The sequence below is a fragment of the Lactuca serriola genome, chromosome 9 (assembly GCF_051521515.1).
Source record: "Lactuca serriola cultivar US96UC23 chromosome 9, Lser_US96UC23_V15, whole genome shotgun sequence".
NCBI classification, from domain to species: domain Eukaryota; kingdom Viridiplantae; phylum Streptophyta; class Magnoliopsida; order Asterales; family Asteraceae; genus Lactuca; species Lactuca serriola.
Genome location: NC_136416.1, coordinates 43,413,577 through 43,434,102, shown reverse-complemented (window position 1 = coordinate 43,434,102; position 20,526 = coordinate 43,413,577). Strand labels below are relative to the sequence as shown.

The 20,526-nt window shown below is 33.7% G+C and overlaps 1 protein-coding gene and 1 long non-coding RNA gene across 4 annotated transcripts; one reads left to right on the top strand and one right to left on the bottom strand.

Moving 5' to 3' along the window:
• Positions 1–1,613: 1,613 nt before the first annotated feature.
• Positions 1,614–3,337, top strand: LOC145076790 (uncharacterized). Of its 3 annotated transcripts, none has more exons than XR_013692806.1 (5): positions 1,616–1,965; positions 2,038–2,076; positions 2,149–2,237; positions 2,478–2,612; positions 3,079–3,337. It is a non-coding gene; the product is annotated as an uncharacterized LOC145076790 (long non-coding RNA). The 3 variants fall into 3 exon arrangements; XR_013692805.1 differs by having other exon boundaries at positions 1,617–1,965; positions 2,161–2,237; XR_013692804.1 differs by having other exon boundaries at positions 1,614–1,965; positions 2,038–2,237.
• Positions 3,338–12,266: 8,929 nt separating this feature from the next.
• Positions 12,267–19,647, bottom strand: LOC145077222 (protein DETOXIFICATION 53-like). The gene is made up of 2 exons (XM_079022977.1): positions 19,511–19,647; positions 12,267–13,945 (listed from the first exon to the last, which is right to left on the bottom strand). Exon 2 carries the CDS (start codon positions 13,837–13,839, stop codon positions 12,547–12,549), a length of 1,293 nt encoding a protein of 430 aa, XP_078879103.1. The 5' UTR covers positions 13,840–13,945; positions 19,511–19,647; the 3' UTR covers positions 12,267–12,546.
• Positions 19,648–20,526: the final 879 nt, after the last annotated feature.

Here is a 20,526-nt window from a genome sequence, read left to right as displayed (position 1 = left end):
AACCACCATCATCATCATCACCACCACCACAACCATCACCATCACCACCATCTCCATCACCATCACCATCACCATCACCATCGCCGTCATCATCACCATCATCATCACCATCATCGTCACCACCATCACCATCACCATCACCACCATCACCATCACCATCACCATCATCACCATCACCATTACCATCAACACCACCATCATCACACCACCATCATCACACCACCATCACCACCACCACCACCACCATCACCATCACCATCACCATCACCATCACCATCACCATCACCACCACCATCATCATCATAATCATCATAACCACCATCATCATCATCACCATCACCATCACCATCATCATCATCGTCATCACCACTACCACCACCACCACAACCACCATCATCATCATCACCACCACCACAACCATCATCATCATCATCACACCACCATCACCATCACCACCATCTCCATCACCATCACCATCACCATCACCATCACCATCACCATCACTGTCATCATCACCATCATCATCACCATCATCGTCACCACCATCACCATCACCATCACCATCACCATCATCATCACCACCATCACCATCACCGCCACCGCCACCACCACCACCATCATCATCATCACCATCACCATCACCATCACCGTCACCATCACCATCACCATCACCATCACCATCATCATCACCACCATCATCACCACCATCACCATCACAATTACCACCATCATCATCATCATTATCACCACCACCATTATCATATACACACATATATACATACATATACATATACATACACACATAAACATATACATACACATACACATTCAAATACACATACATATACATACACATACACATACACATTCAAATACACACACACACACATATATATATATATATATATATATATATATGTACACACACGCATACACACATACATATACATAATCACACACATACATATATATAAATATACATAAATATACATAAATGAATACATACATAAATGTAGTTCTTTTTTTCTGATTGTTTGTTAAATAGTTATTTTCGGGTTTTGGGGTAATAAATTATATAATTATTATTGATGTGTTAAGTGTAGTTTTTTTTTTTCGATTGTTCGTTTATTTGTATGTTAAACACAATCGTTACCATTAATATATATTATCATTATTTTTATAAATATTATTATTATTAGTACTATTAGTATTATTTTTAGTTGTTTGTGTTTTAAATATGTAAAAAAAAATGATCAAAAAAAAATTTAAGATTAAAATATTGAAAAATATAATAATAACAATAGTAATTGAAAAATGAAAGTGTATAAAAGTTATAGCACAAGCAACAAAATCGGATGAGGCATTCCCGGCCGGATGTTAATTAGTATGGTTAATTGCGAGTGAGACCCTAGTTCGATTCCTATCCCAAACCCTTTTTTCTTTATTTTTTATTAAGAAGCTAAAAGTAATTCGAACCCAATTTAGAATGGAAGTGGCATACCCGGCCTGCTGGTAAGTATGTGGGTTACCAATTTGTTAAACGCGAGTTCGAACCCCCCCTGCAACCATTTTTTAGTCCGTAGCTTTGCTGTAGGAAACCTTATATGCGTGTAATCCCTTATACGCTTCTTCTGCCTCTATCCTCACCTGTTAGAGAACCAAAAAAAAAACGTCGTCTCGTGACTCTCCCGTGACGCCTCCTGCATTTTTCCGACGCCGGTGCTCCATCCCGTCGCTTCTCGTCGACGCTGCTGCCGGAGCGCCATCGCCATCTCATCTCCTCAGTGCTCCTTCCTTTCCCGTCGATTTCTTCTTCGTTGCTCGACGTTCCTGCCTTCTCTCGACGTTCCTTCCTTCTCCGACGTCTGTTCCTTCTCCACAAGGCGATTCCTCCGTCGGTCGATTGTCTCCGGGAGCACACTTCCTCCGACATTCTTCTCTTTGGTCGATTTCTTCTCCAAAAAGGTGAAACCCTAGATTTATTTTGTTATCTATTTCATGTATTTTTTTTTTTTTTTCTGAAATGGTAATTTTCAGGTTTGTATACTGAATTTCATCTATGACAACAAAATTGAGGTGAATATTGCTCAACTATCTCTATTATCAAATTTTAATGTAATTGGAGCTTTAGAATGTTATGGGTTCCAGCATGTTGTTTAGGTTCTTCAAGTCTTTAAACTTCAAGGCTTTTCGGGGACAATCTGTCTGTAAGAAAAAAGCTTGAAGGGTTTGCCAATGTAAGTTTATTGCTCTCACAAATTTTCTTATTTTCAGAATAATGCAGTGCACACCATGTGTTTGATAAAAGTTCCCCTATGTAAACTATCTGTTTGGAAAGAGAGATTCTACTCTAAACTCTAGTTATTATGTCAAATGTTGTAAAAACAAGTCATTTTGGGCGTGTCATGGATTTGAACCTTTTTTCTTATTAATGATGGAAATTAGAGCATTCACTATTCATATCATGGATTTTACAGGTTTTTTTGGATATTGGCAAACGAAATATGTGTGAGGATAGCAAAGTTAAAACCAAGATTCTGTTTTTTGGGCTTCTCTTTGCTGCTTCAAATAACTACACCAAAGAATACTTGTAGAACTATCCATCTATCCAGGTATTCTAATTGATGAACTAATGTAAATGGTAAACAAGACTTCAAAATTGATTAGTTTAATGAACCTTTGTATCTTTCATCTGATAGGTTAATGATCGTCTATTTAATAGTGTACCTAACCTTATTGGCAATTTGTATTTACAATTTGTAATGTGGTTTTTAATGTAATGTTTTTGGTTAGTAAAATGTATTTTTAGTTTAAAATTATGTTTTTTAGTTTCAAATTATGGTTTTTGAATGAGTCGGTTATTGTAGTGATTCAACAACATGATTATTAGAAGGAAAGGTGTTTTAATTTTTGAGCTAGTTAAATGCAAGATGCAAGATATACATGCTTATTATAACATCCTACTTTCATTTTGTCTTACTTATAGCGTTGTAATTATGGCATAATAAACAAATACTTGAAAGTACATTGCTATGTTTGTATTTTTTTTGTGATCATTGATTATGGTGTTTTAAACAGGAACAATTGACGGCATTTGATTCAAAACTCAAATTGAAGAACACGGGTCGGCCTTTATTGACTCGACTTAACTCACCCGGTAAATTGCCGAGTAATCCACCAAATAATTCTTAGTTTTATGTTTGTAAACACTTAGTTAAACATTTGTGGTTGACACTTTTTGATGTGTATTATTAAATGCATTTAATGTAGTATTAGACAATGTTAGTAATATGTATTTGTATTTGATATTTTTTTAGTTTTATTAGTTTTATTGTAATGTTATTTGTTTTGTGGTTGAATTTCAATATTATTATAAGTTTAATGTAATGTTTTTTTTTAATATTTTGGACAGAAAAAAATGGATTTTTTATAATTTTTTGCTGTTTTTTTTTTTAAATAAAAAGTAATTACCTACGGATTACCTACGGAAAATCCGTAGGTAATGTGAGCCGTAGGAAATCCGTAGGTGGTAAAGTCAATGTTAGTCAAAGTGGGCTCCGTCAGTAATCCGTGGCAAATCTGTAGCTATGTATTTCCGTAGCTATTCCGTAGGGATTCTGTAGCAATTCGTTTCCGTAGCAAATCTGTAGCTATGTATTTCCGTAGCTATTCCGTAGGCATTCCGTAGCAATTCGTTTCCGTAGCTAATCTGTAGGTATTATAACTACGGAATTGGCCGTAGCTATTCCGTAGCTAGTCCGTAGGTACAAATTTCCCACGGGCATTTATGCTACAGGCCATTTTCCGTAGCAAATCCGTAGGTATTGCCTTTTACCTACGGAATACCTACGGATTGTGCCGTAGCTATTGCCCTAGTTTTCTAGTAGTGTTTAAATGCTTTTGTTTCACCAACTTATACATAACATAAACTTACATACAAAAGTATGCATCGCTAGAACCCATAACTCATTTACAACTTTATTATTATTTTTTTTATATATAATATAAATGAAAGTTATTTTCTATACACAAATACAAATAAGTACACACATTTACATACAAACCATATGTATGTATTATGTTTAGTATATCATGTATTTGTTTAATGATATTAATTGTGGCTAAAGAACTAACATAGATAGCTTTTTGTTTATTATGTATATAGTAATGGGTTCTAATTATTCATACGTTTGTACCTGAGTTTATGTTATATATAATTTGGCTAAAACAAAGCAATCAAAGTACAATGAAGTTGTGAAAAAAATAAAACGAAAAAAAAACAACATTTGACTATTGAAAAATAGAAAAATAAAAAAATAGCGTAGGTAATCTGTAGGTAATACCTACGAATGCCCTTTATCTGTAGGTAATCCGTAGGTATTTACCTACAGATTACCTAATGTCTTTTTTTTTTTAATTTTTCTATTTTTTTTTCTATTTTTCAAGGGTTAAATGTTGTTTTTTTCGTTTTATTTTTTTCACAACTTAATTATACTTTGATTGCTTTGTTTTCACCGAGTTATACATAACATAAACTTACATACAAAAGTATGCACCATTAGAACCCATTACTCATTTAGAACTTTTTTTATATATAAATCAAAGTTATTTTCTGAACACAAATACAAATAAGTACACACATTTACATAAACACCATATGTATGTATTATGTTTAGTATTATTATGTATTTATTTAATGATGTTAATTGTGGTTTAAGAACAAACATAGATAGCTTTTTATTTATTATATATATATATATATATATATATATATATATATATATATATATATATATATAGTAATGAGTTCTAATGATACATACATTTTTATGTAAGTTTATGTCATGTATAACTTGGTGAAAACAAAACAATCAAAGTATAATGATGTTGTGATAAAAAATGAAACGAAAAAAAACGACATTTGACTGTTGAAAAATAGAAAATAAAAAATAAACCGTATGTAATCCGTAGGTAAATACCTATGGATTACCAACGGATAACCTTTATCTGTAGGTAATCCGTAGGTATTTACCTACGCATTAGTACGCGTTTTTTTTTTCTAATTTTTAAGGGAAAATATTGTTTTTTCAATTTCATTTGTTTCACAACTTCATTATACTTTAAATGCTCTGGTTTCACCAACTTATACATAACATAAACTTACATACAAAAGTACGCATCACTAGAACCCATTTTTCATTACAACTTTTTTTTTATATAATATAAATGTAAGTTATTTTCTATACACAAATACAAATAAGTACACACCTATTTACATACAAACCATATGTATGTATTATGTTCAGTATATCACATATTTGTTTAATGAAGTTAATTGTGGCTCAAGAACAAACATAAATAGCTTTTTGTATTATATATAGTAATGGGTTCTAATGATGCACATTCTTGTACATACGCTTATATGATGTATAACTTTGTGAAAACAAAACAATCAAAGTACAATGATATTGTGAAAAAAAATGAAACGAAAAAACGACATTTGACCTTTGAAAAATAGGAAATAAAAAATAAACAGTACAGATTACCTACGTATAACCTTTATATGTAGGTAATCCGTAGGTATTTACCTACGAGTTTTTTTTTTCTAATTTTTAAAGGCAAATATTGTTTTTTCAGTTTCATTTTTTTCACAACATCATTATACTTTAAATGCTATTGTTTCACCAACTTATACATAACATAAACTTACATACAAAAGTATGCATTGCTAAAACTCATTACTCATTTACAACTTTTTTTTATATAGTATAAATAAAAGCTATTTTCTATACACGAATACAAATATGTACACACATTTACATACAAACCATATGTATGTATTATGTTCAGTATATCACGTATTTGTTTAATGAGATTAATTGTGGCTCAAGAACAAACATAAATAACTTTTTGTATTAAATGTGATTTGTTTTATATATTTACAAATTTTTATAGTAAATATTAAGGTTTAATAAATTTAAATTTTAGTAAATACTATATGAATGGGATTATTTCCAATTACTTGATTTAAGTTATATTTTTATAATGAATCAAAAGGTTAAAATATCTCATTTAAAAAAATAGAATATTTATACACTATATTAATTATATTGAAAAAAAAAACATAACTGCATTTTCAAATTATATTTAATTATAATATAATACATCAATTTTCCAATTTGTTGATACCTACAAAATTCCTACGATTTCCTTATACCTACAGAATTGCTACGCCTCCTAAAACCCAAATTCCCGCTTCAAGCTAGCTCGTCGATCAAACTTACCCAAACAAAACCCTACCTTACACCGACGATTTCCGAACCCTGCTGCATCACACATCCACCGGTGATTCTCGACTGATATGTACATCTGCGACATTTTCAGGTAACAAATTCTACTATCTAAAACTATCAAGTTGACCAAAAGTCAACTTGGTCAATAAATTAATGGTCAAAGTTAACCATACTAACTGTCGAGCCATGGCAAGGGCCATGGCAACGATATGGTATGCTCAATCAGAATCGTGATGGATTAGCCCACCATGTTGTGGGCATCACGTGACCATGACGCGGTCACGCTTGCATATCAACTCTCCTATTAGGTCCTTAATTTGTTAAGTCCACTACTAATACTTTCCAGAAAGCTTATTTACACCTAAATGATTTATAAAAATCCTAACTTTATGAGCATGCATGTCCAATGCATGTCATACACCAACTTAGGTCAAAGTGGTGAGAATATGAGGTCAAGTTCCATGCATGGCACCCAAACAACTTATAAATCCAGATATGAAAGATATAACACTCTTGGGACCTTTAAGAGTAATAAAGTTGTAAACTTTATTTCAAAATCTCACACACAAATCTAAAAATAGACCAACTAGCTTAAATTCTAATTCCTTCAAGAAACAAACCAACAAGATTTGGTTAAGAGGACTTACAAATGTCCATAAACCGCACAAGGTGTTGTGATGAACTTGAGTGATGCTCTCTTATTTCCTAAAACTCGTCTTCTTCCTTTAAAAGGCGACACAATCCTAAAAATGGCTCAAAATGTAAAGGAAAATGTACTAGGGTTGATGGGGGGCTCTTATAGGGTGATGGAGGATGGGGATGGTCGAAACCCTAGCCCCCATATCATTTAAATAGGGCCCAAGGTCCAAGATTTAGGATTTGGAGCCCTAGTCGCCACTGTGCCGCGACAAGGAGCTAACCACGCCATGGTCATTAATGACCATCGTAGTATGGCTTAGGCCCTACCACGTCGTGGTGACATGAAAATCCCACAACCACAATATTGCAAAGCATAAGACTTATACATGAAAATTGAGTGTTACAGTACGGTACTACCAACCAAACATGTTGGCTACTAAATACATTGGCTACCAGCTTTCTTGGTTCGGTTGGTAACATGTTGGTTGGTTTTTTATGGTATAATTTCGACAGCCATATCTAGTAGGAAAGTCATTTAGTGTTACGAGGAAGTCAGTTTATGTTGGCTCAACGAGGAACTCCAGTTGAATGGTTATTCTACACGACCAGTTCAACACATGGTTCACCAAGGATGGCTAAACTGGAGTGATGTTGGCTCTACGAAGAAAGTTGGTGCAAACATCATTTGGGATTTTTGAGGTGTATCATGATGAATTTGACACCGTTTGTGCCAATCCTTAACGAGAATGTGGAATACTTGTATTACGCAACGTCGTAGTAGCAGACACTGTGATATGGAACACCAAGTCTAGGGTTAGATTTATGACTCACCATTCATCCGTATAGTCAGACAGGTTAGTAGTGGATTGGGTGGTTCTTTAGGTTGAGCAGGATGGAAACTCAATTAGCGATACAAAGAGTGAAAATGTAGTAATTATAGTCACGAACTATTATTAATAAGTAAATATAATGACAAATGAGGATAAGTAATTACATCAATGAAAATAATAGTAGTAATAGCAATGAGGAATGAGGAAAAGTAATTACAAATAAACTAGGAAAAACATATTATTATACTAGTGAATGTTGATAGTATATGATGTTATGTTTTATGTAAAGTTGAAGACTTGTTGTATGTTGACAATTCGAATGATTGATATGTTAGGGGAATTGTATGTTTTCACTTTGGGACTATACAACTGGTTGGCTCACTAAGCAGTTGTTGACACTTATTTCTTGTTGTTGTTTGCCATGTTTGCCTTATTGGTACAAGTTGCTTGATAGTGTGGCTTGGTGAGGTACAAATCCTTTGAGTAGTTTTTTTTATTATGTTTAGTTGATGCCACTTAGGCTTGTCATGGTGGTCACTTTTGGGATTTTAATTATTAAACTTAAATATTTTCCATTTGAGTTATTTTTGATAGTTAAGTAACATTGGTGGTTGTTTTTGAAACATTTGATTAAAGAATTTCATTGCACGTTTTCTGTTAAATGGTATTTTAATAAGAAAAAAAATCTGAAGTGAAAATCATGAAGTTACATAGGGCCTTAGATCTAGTTGGTTTGGGGTGTTATAATGGATAAAGTTGGAAACTTTATCCATTAAGACTTATTTGATCCATATTTGAGAGTTGGAAGCTTTGACTTAAGAGATTAATTTGAAAACTATGTGCTCAATTTGGAAAGATGTCGAGGCACCTCTTGCAGGCATTGGGGTGCTTTTTGCTTTTCCATATGCGCAACTGAATTGTCTGAAACTCGACTACTTTGTCTTATAGTGGTCGTTGGGCGCCTTTTGACAAGAATGTTGAGTTTTGAATTTTTTTTCTAAGTTTGACCTTGGGTCAAACTTCAAGGGTTTGGGTTATAGACTGAGGTTTGACCTCATTTGAGTGTTTAGGTGGTTCATGAGACTAACCTTGCGGGTTTCGTGTGTAGTTGTGATTTTCGAGTTTCAGCGAGGTGCGCCTTCTCACTATACTATGTAGGATACTAGGTGTCAATGTATGCTTGTTGTTTGTATGTTTACATGCTTAGTTGTCTTAAACCGTATGGGTTAGGCCCATTATTTAGGGTTGGGCCTATTCTTCAGGATGGGGCCCATTATTCAGGGTTGGACCTAATATTCAGAGTTAGAGCCATTATTTAGGGATATGTTCATTACTCTGCGATGTATGTAGTATTTTAGGAAACTCGCTAAGCTTTGTACTTATGGTTTTAAGTTGAATGTTGCATGTTGTTCTGGTAGCAAAAAGGGAAGGAAAACATGTGATTGCATGACATCCTTGGATATGTTGTGAGAATTTTGCTTACTATCTTTACTACTTTAATTTGGTTTGTGATTATTGTTGTGAATAAATGATTATTATTCAATATTTTGAAAATTGGAACAAATAATTTATTTTGAATGAAAAAATTGTGTTGAAATCAGGGGACATTACAAGAGAAAACCAAATATTATAGTGAATAAGTTCAAACACATGAGTAATTTTAGTATATGACAAGGAAATTTGTAAACAAAAATGTTTTCCTAATAGACATGTGTGTCGTAAAGATGAACTTTGACTATAACAAGAAATAAAGCTGCATAACTGAAGAAAATGAAAGATAGATGAGCCTAGGTGGCCTAATCTTCTATACATGGTATCAAAAGAGACAAAAGCAAGAGCGGAGGCCTAGTCGGGACGAATAAAATTAGGAAGAACAAGATAAAGATCAGAGTGGTTGTTATCATAGTGCTACCTATTTTAAGATCCTTTATAATGGAACCAAACTATATAAATTTAACAGAAACATAATTGTCAATAAAAACGACAAACAAAAATAAGGTTTTTTATAAATTTTTTTGAGATAATGACAATTTTACTAACAAACTATTGTTAGAAAACGGAAAAAGAATGATCAATAAAGTTAATAGGTAGAACAACACATTACCAACCATTATGTATTTAGAATTACATGGAGTTAGAGAACGCATTTACGTTGATTTAATGTCATGTATGAGTTGGTGTTGAAGTCTATGTAGTAGTTGTTGTTTTAAGGGGATTGGACAGACATGGCCTGGAAAATAGATGCAAGGGTCGTGTAATTTTTTTGACCAAAGTGAGTAGCATTCCCACAAAAAGGAGGCATTTTTTACTATTATGAAGAGTGATGAATTAAGCCCATGATCAAAGCATACTAGGGTTGTATCAATGGTGAAATGAATTGTTGAGGATGATCAAAATAAGGCGACTGGGAATAGTCGATTTTGCGGCTGTTGATTGGCGGCAACTGGAAGAAACCGAGAGCAACCAATGATTGATGTTATTAAACATTAATAGGAGGATGCCGAAGGATGTTATACATTGCCGGAGGTGTAAGAGGACGGCCTAGAAGGCCGTATTTCTATAGACAAGGATCCCCTCTTAGATTTTGCACTCCAAAAAAACTTGAAATTTCTATGAAGCGCTCTGAGTACTTGAAAAAGAATTAGGACTAGCAGAAACATTAGTATTATCCCATCCCTTGGAAGCAATTTGTCCATTCTTTTGCCTTTATTAAACTTAGATTTCAATTTCCCATGTGATGAAATGGAGAAGTATAAAGTCATCTTTGGGGAAAGTGGAGCATCTTCGGTAAGATTAGTGATATCTTCATGAAACTCATGTATAGGAACATGTTTTTTACCTCAACAAATGAAGAAAACGGTATTTCGTTGGTAATCACACCAACAATGTCATAATAAGATGGCAAAAGTTGATGAAGAATTGGCATTACCAGTTTCACTTCTTTAATTTTGATATCGGTGCTTCAACTACGTTTTTTAAAGAGTAGAAAAATTCAGTAATGAAAGAAGAACCTTTCTTGGTGTTGTGAGTTAAATCATTCGTGAGATCATTTTGTTGATGAAGAATTCATCGGGCTTGTCCTATAAGTCTTTGAGGTATTGTTGTTATTAGACGTACTTTATAAGAGATTAGCATCACAAGTAGAATAAAACTAAGATTTAATCCGAGAATCAAAGGTTGTCGAATATTCATCATCATCACCTTGAGGTTGAGATTTTCCAATAATATGGCCATGAACTTTAGAACCTTTGCACATGTCAAGAAATATAAATCACTATAATATACCCGAATTCCAATCCACAGTAAAGATCGTTGTCTTGCAATAGTAGTTTAGGCTATTGTGATCTTGGATGGTGATGTAGCGTTCATCGGGTCTTGGAGAGAAATCAAAAACAAGAATAATAAAAACATCAAACAAGAGACAAAGATCAGAATTGTGGGTACGTAGAGGGAATAGAGTATATCGAAATTCAAATCCACATTAAAGATAGCTGAAGAAGTTAGATGACCACCATGACGAGGAGGTGATAGTCGGCGACCAGATAATGCAATTGCGACGACTGGACATTAACATGGAGAGGTGGACAACCAGTTGTGATGGTGGAGTTGTCGACATCAAAGGCAACGAAATGTTTTTTAGGGTCCAAGAATTTGGGAAAATGACTTAAAAGTCCAACAAAGTTTCCAAACCATTCAAAAATCCCCAACCATGTTTTCTCTGTTCAAAAAAACCCAACGAACTTAATTTTTTGTCTAAAAAGTCCAACAGAGTTCCAAACTATTCAAAAAATCCTAATTTTGTTTTGATTAAGTTCGTTGAGTTTTTTTTTTTGAACAGTCAAAACATGATTGAAGTTTTTTAAACGTTTTGGAAACTTCGTTGGTCTAACAAGTCATTTTCCCGATACGGTAATAAGCCATGTCATCTGTTTCTCTTATTTGACTTTCAGGAAAGTGTAATTTAGTTGGGCTTTTTAGACAAAATGTTAAATTTGTTGGGTTTTTTTTTTAACAGAAAGAACATGATTGAGGTTTTTTGAACAGTTTGGAAACTTCGTTGGGCTCATAAGTCATTTTCGCCCAAGAATTTTAGTGAAATCCATAAATCATATGGCTCGATACTATGCTAGAATGTATGGAAACCCTCTGGTAGACTTGTGTATATAGAAATCAATATACAGTGTTACAATTTAGAATAGGACCCTTATATTACACAGAGTATAAATGCATTATAAAAATATAAAATAGCTGTCTAAAACTAATTAGTTTGTATTATAGTTGATAGTTAATAGTTTTGAAGTTTTCAGAGATAAATATAAATTCTCGGGTTGATTATAAAAGAGCAACTAACAAGTCAGTTAGAGCAAAAAAAAAAAAACAATAGAAAAAACAAAGCGAAGAAAGCCATGATATTATTGGACTGAAACACCAATCATAATATTTACAGTAGCACTTTTAATTAGTTCAAGAATCTTTGATTTTTAATTATGCCAAAGAGCCCAAAGACATGGAAGTAAATGATCTTAATTATTATCTCGTAAATGAATGAGCCTTTACAACAAATAATCCTACAATGTTAAATTATAATCTTGCATCATTGCCTTAATTAATTTCCTATAATAAGAGTAATTGACAAGCCTTTACATTCTACAACAAACAAAAGGAAGAATGGGTGGCCAAAAGAATGAATCAATAAAAAAAATGATATTCACTTTTGATATTAGCCCTAAGTTGACTACGTATACTTTTTGGTGTTGAAATTAAGATCATGAAGCAAATGATGGTCAAGGCACAAGTTCATTTAGTTCAGTATCATCATCTTTATTCATAGCAAAAGTCAGTTCTTCTGCTCTTTTCGCTTGATCTCTCCAGTCGGTTTTCACCAACGTGTATATCATTAATGATACACATGCTGCCTGTGATGCAACCAACCCTAGCCATAATCCTCGATAACCTACCTTCAAAACAAAAGCCAGAACAATCGACAACGGAAGCCCTATCAAGTAGAATGCTGCCATATTTATCCGAACCCCAACTTTAGGTCTGGCTGAGCCTGTTAATGCACCACAAGCAGCTGTCTGAGGAGAGTTACCCACCTCCGCTAAGCCTGTGACTGGCAAGGCCGAGGAAAGCAATGCAAGGACCTGGTCTTCATTAGTGTATAATTTTCCAAGAACATTTCTTAAAGCAATCGATGATCCAAAGACTACAAGCCCATATATGAAAGCAATGGAGATCCCGACGATTGTAGCAAGTTGAGCACGAGCCGGGTGGCCTGCACCCAGCTCGTGCCCAACACGTTGAGATATGCTGAGGCTCAAAGAAAACGGAATCACATAGATGGCGCCTGTGGTTTGCATGATGATTCCGGTAGCTGCTACACAAGATTGAGGATTATCTAGCAACCCACTGAGGAAAAGAATGATCTCGTACAACCACCACTCCAAACAGACCGAAAACATACTAGGTATAGCCATGCTCAACAATGGCCCCCAACCCTTAAAGATTGAGAATAAACTGGTCTTACTACTAGCTACCCAAGGCTTAATCGCAACTTTGGACATAAAAATATAGATCAACAATCCGATATTCATGTTATATGTGAAGCAAGCTGATGCCATAGCTATACCTTTCACTCCTAAATTTAAGTAACTAATCAGGAAGTAGTTAATAGGGAGATGCAAGATGGTGGAACAAGTCGCAACAATGGTGGCAGGTGAGTTCAACCCTTGTGCACGTAGAAGAGACCGTAGTGGTTGGAGGTGGGCTAGAGCTGGGAGCTCGGGGAGCGAGAATGTTAAGTACATGGCTGCCACCTTGGTGATCACGCGGTCTTGACCAAGCCTATGGAACACAGGCTCCACGTTTAGCCATAGGAAGGTGACGGGCACAGATGTAAGCAAGAGAAGAATGAAGGTTTTGATGTACGTCTGGCTTAGGACAGATAACCTTTTGGCACCGAAGGCTTGATAGCAAATTGGATCCATGCCCATGCATAAACCTTTCATGATTGAGAGGCCTGTAACATTCGCAAAGCCGATGGCTAGAGCACCTCCTGCTAGTTCAGTTTTACCCATGTGGCCTTAAGAATAGCATGGAGATTATGGACTTTGAAAACACAAGGAAAGTGGTTGTTGCTACTGGACAAGCTGCCTTCCCAAGCAATCTTACCTCTTCTACCACCTATATGCATGAATCACGCGATGAAAGTTAGATAACAAGTCGTTTTAACTTTAAATCTATCCATGAAATGAAATGTCATACTTGTTAATTATCTTATAAAATAATAACAATAAACTATATATAGGTCTAGAATATATATATATATATATATATATATATATATATATATATCAAATTTACTTTGTACAAGAGTACCAATCATTAATTAAACTATATTTAATGTACTCAGTACATCATATATTGCTTGTTTTCGAAATGTGAGGGAGTGGTGTAGTCTTGTCACATAGCTTTCATCTCACTTTTGTCACACTACTTATTATTATTAAGGTTTGTAGTGTTTTTTAAATAGAAAAAATCAAATAAAAAATGTTTTTTATTGGGTGGTCAAAAAATCAAAAAGGGGGGGGGGGGGGGGGGGGGGTGGTGGGGGTTTTGACTGCTCAACATGTTGCAGCGGTGGGCGGTGTGACAAGTGTTGACCAGACTATTGCAATTTCGTATAACCTAAGGATATGGTTAATTAATGATTTGGTCACCATGGGTTGTACTCTCCATCATTTTTAGTCGATGTTTTGAAATTCTAATAAGGATAGTTCCCGTAATTTCAAAATACATCATGATTGGTCCTTTCGGTCGTTACAATCTTTTCTCATCTAAGAACAATTGGTCGTTTTAGTTGTTCTCCATCAACCTCAGGCGAAATGACAAGTTTACATTTCTTAATCATATTAATGTACTTTATATGTTTTTTTTAATATTGCTTCTACGCTACTAAGTATTCTTATAAGTGACCCTTTCCTTGCTCTTTTGTTTCTACTAGTAAAATGTGGAAGGCCATATTGGAGTCCTATCATCTTCACATTTTTTATTCTATTTTAAGCTATTTTTTTTTTCATTTTTTTGGGTTTAGAATCGCAGTAAAGAATGGGTTATCTTTAAGTGGTTAGATTGGTGTTATAACCCTCTTCTAGCGTCTTCTACCGCATCCCGCCCAGCCTCCTTAAACTGATATCTACCACCACCACCTAATAGTGTCAGCTACTACCACTACCTTCAAATTTATGATCTAAAATCAAAATCAATTCTAAAAGCCCTAAAAAGTCAAAACAAAAGTCAATATTTTAACAAAATCAAGATCCAATACAAAAATTTTCATTCATTTAACAAAAACCCAAGAAAACCATGAAAGTCAGAAAACATGAGCTAAAATTAAACACATATAAAACTGAAAACCTAAATGAAAACCATAATTAGTAGGGTGTTTCTAGAATCAATACAATAAAGCAACAAAAGGAGAGAGGGCATCAATGGTGGTTGCAGTCGGTCTTAAAGTGTCAATGTGATGGAAGCAGTTGGTATTGAAGCTCGGTCTTCAACGACATTATGATGGCAAGTTGGCAACTTGTTAAAGCAAGACATGGTGTGTGGTTTTGAATATAAAAGGAAGAAAGAAAGTGATTATTCAGGGGAATGAGGAGGATTAGAAGGTTCACGGGTCATGGGGTGGAGAACAAGGGAGATGTGCTGGAAAAAGTGAGGCAAAGGAGATGGCATGGAAGATGAGGCTCCAATGGCATTAGGTGGTGTAACGTATAAGGGATTAGGGCATCTACAGTGCATTAAGCTTCATAGAGTTCAATGGACTGTCACATCATCTTTCTACAATCCATACAACTCTATAATTGTTTTTCTACAATGCATTGAACTCTACAAAGTTCAATAGAATGTTACAAAATATAATTTATAATAAATATTTAAAAATAAAAAATTTTCTTTTTCCCATTGAAGAGTCCAATAATCATTGAACTCCAAATCCATTGAATGTTAATGTGACACCTCATAAAGATAGAGTTTTATCCATTGAATAAAAAATAGACTTGTCACTTCATTCAATTCTCTAATTGAACCCATCATTGTGGATATTGTTAATGTGAACAATGGGGGCTACTAGATTTGTGGTTTTTTATTTTTATTTTTAGCACAACTAACACACACATATATGTTGTATTCCAAAACTATATCTTTTACCCCTAATTCACAAACATGAATTAAACCTCAACCTATGGTTGACTGCCACTTTTCCACAACAGGTACAACTAGCTAGGCTACAAGCTCTTTGGCTTTGTTTTAGTTTTCATATAATTTTAAGAAATAGTCCCTAAAATATATATGTTTTATATAATTTCGTCTAAGGAAAAAGTATTTTCCATATTGGACTTAATGATGTCTAACGGTGTTAGGATGGTGGTTTTGGTTTCAGGAAGAGGGATCCGGGTTGACTGGGGGAAGCTTTGTTGATGATTTTAGTGTCACCATGTCATTTTAATTAACTGGAACCAGCATGCGAGCTAAGGGGCTTCATGATTTGTACTCTAATACATGTATGGGGTTGTGTGGAGTACACACATGTATAATATTGAATCAGAAGCCGGTTCGACGACTAGTCGGGGGACCGGGGGCAACGCCCCCGGGTCCGGGGTTTCCAAAGGGGCAGCGACCCTTTGGCGGGGTCTAGGGGTAGCGCCCCTAACGGGGTCCAAGGGGCAGGGCCCTGGCTGGGGTCCCGCGGGGTTTGGAGCAGTGCCCCAAAACCTCACCGAATTTTACATATGGGAACATAATGGAAAATTCAATTTCCTTGAGAGTGATTATGGTAACACTAACGAAACTTGTTAGTTTTTGGTAACCATAAATCCTCATTAAATCCGGATTAACATTACTTGCTTCCAAAGCAACTAATGACGGCCCAACCCTAATGAAACCCTAATTGTGTTTAATATATAAACAACTCTTCCTCTACAGAAGCGGGTTACGATCTTAAGCTCTCGTTTTCATCGGACTTTCACAGAATCCTCTAGCATATTGGCTTACATCTTCCGTGCCTAGAAACGTAAGTGTATACTTGGATTATCCTAGGCTGAATTTTTTGTAACTCAGACATATGGTAGAAATATCAGTTCGAAAAGTGATATCACGATCCAAGTTGGTATCCAGATCTCCACCACAAACCCTAAATTTCCCAACAAGCTCCTGATGGTTGTTTAGGAAAAGAGGGAAGAAGTGGGATATATATCTCGATGGGTGTGGAGAGTTAAAGGAAAAATGAAAATAGACTCTAATGAAAGTAATAAAATGGATAGGAACACCGCTACGTCAATCGGTACCCACAACATGCATGGGGTTGGAGACTAGAGAAGTTGAATGACAGATTGATAGCAACCACCATATCCTTATCCAATTGGACCAATAATGTTGTAGTTTGTAAGCATGATGAACACCCATAACAATTTTTGAATTTTGGACCGAAACTACTTGATAGTGCCAACCATAGGGACCAAAATTATAATTTATCATTGTATTTATGTATTTACAACAAGAAATACGGTTTTTCATCCATCAATGATTAATTGTTTAACGATAATTTAATTAAATAGATTATCTTTTCTATCTGTAGTTATGGTACCATTCAATTGCGCATGCATTAATTTACTTGATCAAGATGTTTAAAAGGTCACAATCGCCTTATAATAATAAGCATGTGATTTTGAAGGTGATGGCAATAACATTGGGTTCAACATACTGTGAACTTTTGATGATCAAACACATGAGCATCAGAACTTTTAGAAAACAAACTTTAAAAGTACAATTCCAACTCAAGTGGACAAAATATATATCAGTTCCAAGTAGGAGTTTGGCCGATTTCACATGGCCCACCTTTGAAAAACAGTTCGTGCATCGGTTGCTTATCTTAATTATGATTCTTATAACTTTTTTATTGTATTAATATTCTATTTTTTTGTATAATTAACTGATTATTTTGGATTCGGAATGTTGTATATGATAGTTTTTTTTAGCTTGGAGATGGCTTTGGGTTTGCTTGTGAATTAGATCTGTGAAGATAGTTGAAACTAATTATAGAAATTTTGATATAGTTTATCTTAATTATTTTCTTAATTATATTTATATGAGAAATGATTTGTATATAACAATTTTTTTTCTATACATAACAATTGGTGTTTTAAAATGTTATATTGTATAACTCAATAATACATAAATTATTGTGTATAGAAAAAAAAACAGTTGTATATAAGAATCACTTTCCTATTTGTATTTATATTGATCACTATTGGAAAAAAGATAATGTAATAAGATTTGGCATAATTGATTCAAAACGTATAGCAAACTTTCTGTAATGAAAACGTGTTTCTAAAGCACCAATTAATAGCTCGGAATAAAAATAAGTAAATGACATTTATTATTTTTAACTTTATTTGATGTGATGGTTCTTACTAAATGAGTATGACATACGTAGAGCATTCAACTAACGAATATCTAAAATGAGTTTGGCAAAATAACCATTGATGTCAAATAAATGGAAAGTATATCTGAAATACAAAATATTTTTCATTATTAATTAAAATTAGAATTTAAAACATCTAAATTACTAAATAAAAGAAAAAAAAAATTTATTTATTTTATTTATTTTTTTTGAACCGGCAAATCTAATCTACTCCTAAACTAACAACACCTATTCCACCTATGTCCACAACCGGACTAAATAAAAATATTTACTACTTGAATCTAAATCACATGCATCCACATAAATTCAAATCCTTGATTCAACGTTGCATGTATTATCTTTATGTATTTTGAGAAATTAAATATTTTTTTATTTTTTGTTTCTATTATCTTCTTATCTAATATTTTAAATGATGATAATTGTCATTAAATTTAATTTAAATTTGATTGTGATATTAAATTTGTACATTAGGTAGAAAGAAAAATCTGAATAAAAAATAGAAAGACTATTTAATTTCTCTATTTTTAATTATCATTTCAAGGATATCGATACATTGTTTAGTATACTAAAAAATTAAAGCCGTTATATTTGTAATGTATATTTATTACTAAGAATCCATCATTTCATAAAACTCAAACACTGTTTTATATAAGAGTTAAGTATAATTAAGAACTCAAAATAGGGGCTCTTTGTAAAAAAAATCAATTATGTGATCAAATAAAGTTAGTTAAAGACACTTAAGATTTTTTTTAATTATATACCTTTTTTTCTAAATGCTTATAAATTTATAGGTTTTATAGTTTTTCATAATTTAATATTTTTTTATTCTTTGACTTTGTTAACTACAAATAAAAATTGTTTCTTATTTAATATAATATGAAATAGAATGTTAAAAGTTTAATTATAGTGGAGATCAGATTCATCTAAAAAGTTTAATTATAGTAGTAGAGATATGTTAATGGTTTTGGATTTTTGGTATGTCCATAATGGCGTTCAAAAAAAATACCAAACATTTACCGAAAAAACTACGTACTTTAAAAATAGAAATCTTTAGAAATAATGCTATTGGTCAAAACAGAGAGAGAGAGAGAGAGAGAGAGAGAGAGAGAGAGAGAGAGAGAGAGAGAGAGAGAGAGAGAGAGAGAGAGAGAGAGAGAGAGAGAGAGAGAGAGAGAGAGAGAGAGAGAGAGAGAGAGAGAGAGAGAGAGAGAGAGAGAGAGAGAGAGAGAGAGAGAGAGAGAGAAGAGAGAGAGAGAGAGAGAGACCTTATTTACAGGTATACGTCGGAGAAGACCATGAAAAAACTGAACTTCTGTGTTGCCATTTGCATTGTTGTTAACAAACTCCTTATTTTCAATCTGTTGATGCTCGTTTATAATGATATTCGCAGCATCCCCGTGAGCTCCTCCTCGAGATGCATCCATCATGCACACATGCCCCACTCTGCACACACATAAACTCACAGAGAGAGAGAGAGAGAGAGAGAGAGAGAGAGAGAGAGAGAGAGAGAGAGAGAGAGAGAGAGAGAGAGAGAGAGAGAGAGAGAGAGAGAGAGAGAGAGAGAGAGAGAGAACCAAAGGAGGTTTTATAGCTACTTGGTTACAGTAAACGATGGGGAAAACAATTATTTTTTCAGTGCATTTTAAGAAAATTATTCCTTCTGAATCATGGCCGGGCTGTTTGTACTTGTGTATAACTGTTAAAAAATATTATCCCCTCAAAATATCAAGGTATATTCTCTAGAAAATAGATGAAGTATATATTAACCTTAATATCTTCAAAGCAGCTGTTCTTTGGTCGTGTTCTAAGTAAAGTACAGCTTATTCTTCATCGGTAAGCACATATTCATTCGCCATAAACTATATATATATATATATATATATATATATATATATATATATATATATATATATATATATATATAGATAGAGAGAGAGAGAGAGAGAGAGAGAGAAAAGAAAAAGAAAAAGAAAAAGCGTTTGTAAATATTTATATACAGAAATTTATTTCTGTTCCCTTTTCAGGGCATATATATAGTTGATGCATATTTCTTTTGGCAAATGTGTCAATTAGTTAATTGTATTTCGGACAGAAGCATATATTGATTTCACCTTTTTATATGCAAATAGTTGGATATGAGTTTATTCAATTACTAGAGAAGGAGAATGAGAGAGAAAATATAATTAGAAGCTGCATTTGAGATGATAACTTAAATGAAGCTTTAGTTGGTGGCTCAAATACGCCATGTGTATATATAGTCGTTTAAATAAGGTAAGAGTAC

Coding starts and splice junctions, on each gene's coding strand:
- LOC145077222 (XM_079022977.1), bottom strand. CDS start 13,839: ATGGGTAAAACTGAACTAGCAGGAGGTGCTCTAGCCATCGGCTTTGCG.